This window comes from Antrostomus carolinensis, unplaced genomic scaffold, assembly GCF_000700745.2.
Source record: "Antrostomus carolinensis isolate BGI_N321 unplaced genomic scaffold, ASM70074v2 scaffold50834, whole genome shotgun sequence".
In the NCBI taxonomy this organism is placed as follows: domain Eukaryota; kingdom Metazoa; phylum Chordata; class Aves; order Caprimulgiformes; family Caprimulgidae; genus Antrostomus; species Antrostomus carolinensis.
In genome coordinates, this window is record NW_010313971.1 from 1,406 (window position 1) to 5,101 (window position 3,696).

At 49.7% G+C, this 3,696-nt stretch overlaps 1 protein-coding gene across 1 annotated transcript in view; it reads right to left on the reverse strand.

Moving 5' to 3' along the window:
• Positions 1–1,691: 1,691 nt before the first annotated feature.
• LOC104524537 (merlin) overlaps positions 1,692–3,696 on the reverse strand; it is a gene marked incomplete at both ends in the record, with an annotated part of 10,763 nt that continues 8,758 nt past the window's right edge. The window contains 2 exons of the mRNA XM_010167455.1: positions 1,692–1,797; positions 3,162–3,379. Of these exons, the coding sequence (XP_010165757.1) occupies positions 1,692–1,797; positions 3,162–3,379 (324 nt within the window). The remainder of the gene's footprint in view (positions 1,798–3,161; positions 3,380–3,696) is intronic.

Consider the following 3,696-nt stretch of genomic DNA (forward strand, 5'->3'; position numbering starts at 1 on the left):
GGAACACAGCCACACGCTGCTCAGCAGGCACAGGGACTGGGGATTTATCCCACACTAGCTGGGGTTCTGCCCGTCTGACTAAGGATGGACACAGCAACACAAGGAAACACAGACGTGTAAGTGCTGCCCAAACATCAGCACTGGTGCAGCCATGTAACCGAGTTTCTATGAGGACACTCTACTTTGTGCACAAGCTAAACCCAGAATGAAAGAACTGGTGGATCCCAGAAACCTAGTGATGGTAAAATAAGAGCATTGCAAAGCTCAGCTTTATAAAGCACCGAGGTAGCCAGCACTTGGCTGACTGTCCCATGGCTAAGAGCACCTGACTATATTTTTTTTTTCCCCCGGGGAGATCTTCTAGCAGCCTCCCAGTACCTGAAGGGGCTACAAGAAAGCTGGGGAGGGACTTTTCATAAGGGCAGTTAATGACAAAACAAGGGGAAATGGGTTTAAGCTGAAAGAGGGGGAGTTTAGATGAGATATTAGGAAGAAGTTCTTCACTGTGAGGGTGGTCAGACACTGGAACAGGTTGCCCAAGGAAGTTGTGGCTGCTCCTCCCTGGAAGTGTTCAGGGCCAGGTTGGATGAGGCTTTGAGCAACCTGGTCTAGTGGAAGGTGTCCCTGCTGCTGGCAGGGGGGTTGGAACTGGGTGAGCTTTGAGGTCCCTTCCAACCCAAACCATTCTATGATTCTATGATTTTCCATCACTGCCATTTTGAAAAGCTTTTGAATATTTTTACAAGGAACTTTAGAGAACTGGGATGAAAAGCTACTTCTTCTCAAGCCCTCTCCAATCTGCTCCTCCAAAGTTTCCAGAGCAGAGGGAAAGGAGCCTGCAGGTACAAATTAAAACTTCAGCACTAGACGGGTTGATAACTGCCACGTACATCTGTCGAGTCAATCCCTGAAGCTGTCAAGCTCCTTCCCCTTCACCCCTCAGGACAGCGAGGCAGCCAAAGCAGCAGCCGTGGCAGGTGTGAGCTGTGGGGAGGGGAGAGCTTGATGGGTTTTACAGGCCCTGTGGCACAATTAGAGAAGTTGAGGAAAGGAACCGCCAGACGGATCAGAGCAATGGTCATTTAGTCTGGTGTTTCAGTCCCCGGCAGCAACTGGGACCAGATGCTTCAAAGGAAGGTGTGAAATCCTCTTAATGGGTAATTATGGAATAATCTCCCTTCAAGGAAGTTTTATTCCAGCACATAGATGCACAGTGACCAGTTTGTGCCCAAAGAATGAATTTACAGGTCCTCAACAATGTTTATCCTACTTAAGAAGAATAAGAACATCCTCTGGACATCCTCTGTTTTGAAGCTATTTAACCCTATTTTAAAAGCTATGACTGAGCTGGTTCACTCCACGCATGCCAGCACAGTGTGGCTCTCACGTGTTTCTTATACTGGTTTAAAGTTTGCCACCTTTAATTTCACCAGCAGCTCCCTCACTTTGGTACCGTCAGGCAGGGTAGATGGGGGAAAGAAACAAAAAGAGCAAAGTGATCTTCTGCTGGATGAGGTGCCGGGATGAAAAGTACAAGCGCTGCTGAGGGTTTCTGAACAGCTGCTAAGAAATGCAATGAGGCAGCTCAAACCCCTCCATCGATGGGATGGAGATCCAAGACTCCTCCAGGCTACAGAGGAGGGCATGTTTATGGGCTGAGAACTGGGGGTTACAACACAAATTGCTCTTACTGTATAGGACGACTTGCTGGTGATCTCCAAAAGCTTCTGCTTTGCTCTCCGCTCAGACTCTCGAGCCTCCTGAAGGTCTTGCTTTAGCTGATCAGCCTCCTTCGCCCTATGAAGAAAAACAGCAAATGGCAAATATAAGATTGAAGCTGAGAGGAAGGAGAAGATGGAGAAGCAGGATTACAGTGTAGGTGCAGAGTTTGTCCCTTGATTAGGAAGCCTCTACTAATGATTGTGCCCAGGGCAGTTGAGATTGGATGTGAGGAAGAATTTCTTTGCTGCAAGGGTTCTGAGGCATTGGAAGGGGTTGCCCAGGGCAGTGGTGGAGTCCCCATCCCTGGAGGGATTGAAGAGTCGTGTAGACACAGTGCTGAGGGACATGGGTTAGTCATAGGGGACTGGTCAGTGTTGGGTTCATGGTTGGACTCAATGAGCTTAAAGGGCTTTTTCAATCCAGGCCATTCTGGGATTCTGTGACTACTTACTATATTCAAAAAGGAAAAAGCATCCAAGATTGCACAGCTTGCCTACTCACAGGGCACAACTCTAAAACTAGTATTTACCCTTGAGGCTCAAGGACCCCCTGCAAGGAGAAAGCCAAAGGAGGGAAGGAACCTTTCTATGCTGGACTGAAATTTGAGTGGAAACTTCACAAGATAGGGACCAAGGCAAGAAGAGATGGACAAGGGCAGCATTCACCCAAGCAGAAGGGCTGACACTGAGTAAGCTCTCATGCAAAAAAGAGTAATCAGTTGGAAGGAAGTAAGAATGATTTTTTACTTGCTCACTACCAAATGCACCGTGGGACCTGGGCTCTGGTATCAAGAGGATGGAATCAGCAGTTTTAACAAGAAGCAAGGACTCCAGCAGCTAGGGAGACCTCAAGGCTAACCTGAAACAGAGACCTCACGACTGGTAAGGAGAACTAAACAAGTGAGAGGAAACCAGAGGAACAAAGAGAGAAGAGCAAACACAGATGTAACATCCACAAAAGAAAACCCCCAAGTGTCAGTAATACAGTAAAATACTTCGGGGAATGCGGTGGGTGTTTGCAGGAATCACCCAAAAGTAGAGCTGGTTCCCACTGCTGCTGTCAGAGGAGAGGCAAAGAAAGCAAAGTGCCAAGGACCACGGTACCTTCTCCCTGGCTACCTGACAGCCCCCTTCTCTCCTGCTTTCACCACAGTCTCTCTCCCAAAGAAGGCTTCAGAGAAGGGTCTCCAGCTCTGATCCAAGGCTCTACCACTGCTCTACCAGCACCATTTCCTACCTGGGGACAGCCCAGCTGTGGCAAACAGCAAGATGGAGAGAGAAGCCAGCTGAGCCTTGGGGCCATTTGCTGTTGTACATGCAGAGGAGGCCAAGGGCTCACTGCAAACCGTTGGATGGACTAACTCATGAGCCACTCTCAGCTAAGCCAGAAGGGGGTTGGAAAGCAAAAGCAGAGGCAGCTGCAAGGTTGTACCCTCTGACCTCCTCTCCGACTCCTCCGCCATTTTCAGTGCCAACATCTCTGCCTCTAGCACCTTCTGTTCCATCAGTCGCTTCTCCTCCTCCGTCCGGATGGCCGTGGCTTTGATTCGCTGCATCTCCTGTTCAGCCTCAGCTGCTTTCTGAGCCAGCAGCTTGGCCTCCTCCTCCGTGATCTGAGCCTTCTCAGCCAGCAGGTCTGCTGTCTCTTCAGACCTCATCTGAGAATTAAGGCACGTTAAACCATCAAGCACATTGAATGTCTCCCCAAATGTGCTCACACCCACCAGAGCAGGGTCCTGAGCAGCTCGCTCCGCATGGCTACCATGGCCCATAGAGTCCCTCCCTCCCATGAAAGCCCCCAGCCAAGAGCTGGATGTGCCCAGGCTCTGTCCCAAATCACCCTCCTTTGTGCTCCTGCCACAACAGGCTAGCAGGATGAAATCAACTCCATCCAGCCTCCTGATCACTGCCCACCAGCAGCAGTTTGAGAATGGCTATAGGACAGTCACAGTGTGCTTCCAAAAATGCTTCAGCC